At 33.8% G+C, this 906-nt stretch overlaps 1 protein-coding gene across 1 annotated transcript in view; it reads left to right on the top strand.

Moving 5' to 3' along the window:
• Positions 1-6: 6 nt before the first annotated feature.
• ASPH (aspartate beta-hydroxylase) overlaps positions 7-906 on the top strand; it is a gene marked incomplete at its 5' end in the record, with an annotated part of 181,780 nt that continues 180,880 nt past the window's right edge. Inside the window, one exon of the mRNA XM_023508263.1 lies at positions 7-40. Within this exon, the coding sequence (XP_023364031.1) occupies positions 7-40 (34 nt within the window). The remainder of the gene's footprint in view (positions 41-906) is intronic.

The following is a 906-nucleotide window of genomic DNA, read 5'->3' as shown; positions in this document are numbered from 1 at the left end:
GTTGTTTGGTTTGAGCTTGTTGATTATGAGGAAGTTCTAGGTAAGAATTTTCATGTCATTTCTTATGTGAATTTTTAAGAGAGTAAGTGACATCTTAGGAATCTTAAATGTTTCTCGTTACTTCTTTGGTAGTTAATCTCTGTACCCTTTCTCAAAAGATTGGGAATAACATAGGATGTGATCAGCATTGTCTTGGAGTAGTGGTATTTGAATTTATTTGAACATAACCTATAGTTAAAAAATGAAAAGCTGTATATACTGTGTATCTGTCACACAGGTACTAGTTTTATCAAATAGTACTCATTTTTATTACATGCAGTACTCTGTGATTTCTATTCAAATTTGTTACAAATTTAAAAAATGTTTGATTATGAGCCACTGAATTTATTTAAGGATATACTAATGGATTAAAACCATACAATCTGCAAAACTCTTCCTTAGAGAGGGTTTTCAAAGCATACCCCTTTGTGTCTCTGTTCGGGTAGGGTATGTATATATATAGGTGCTGGGGTCTGTGTGCTTTTCTGAGGAAGTTGCTGTAGGACTTCTGATAGTCTGCCCTTTTCTCTTCCTTTTTCCATTCCTCCCTCCATAATCACTGCAGTTTTTCATAATTTTTCAATTAATGATTCTTTATTACTTTGTAGGTCACATTCTCTTCTCTTCCCCCCAAATTCTTTGTTTTTAAATTGTGGTAAAATTCACATAACATAAACTTCTATATTATCAATATTTGAAAATGTGCATTTCAGCAATCTTTAATATATTTGTCATTTTATGCAGCCATCAGCATTATTCCAGAATATTACTTTTATCCCTTCCCTCAAAACATTCAGTCCCCTCTTCTTTCTCCCTTCTGGTAAGCTCTCATCTCCTTTCCGTGTGCGTGGCTCTCATCTCCTTTCC

Source organism: Otolemur garnettii, unplaced genomic scaffold, assembly GCF_000181295.1.
Source record: "Otolemur garnettii isolate 467f Iridium unplaced genomic scaffold, OtoGar3 scaffold00234, whole genome shotgun sequence".
Taxonomy (NCBI): Eukaryota; Metazoa; Chordata; class Mammalia; order Primates; family Galagidae; genus Otolemur; species Otolemur garnettii.
This window is presented reverse-complemented; position numbering and strand designations above follow the sequence as displayed.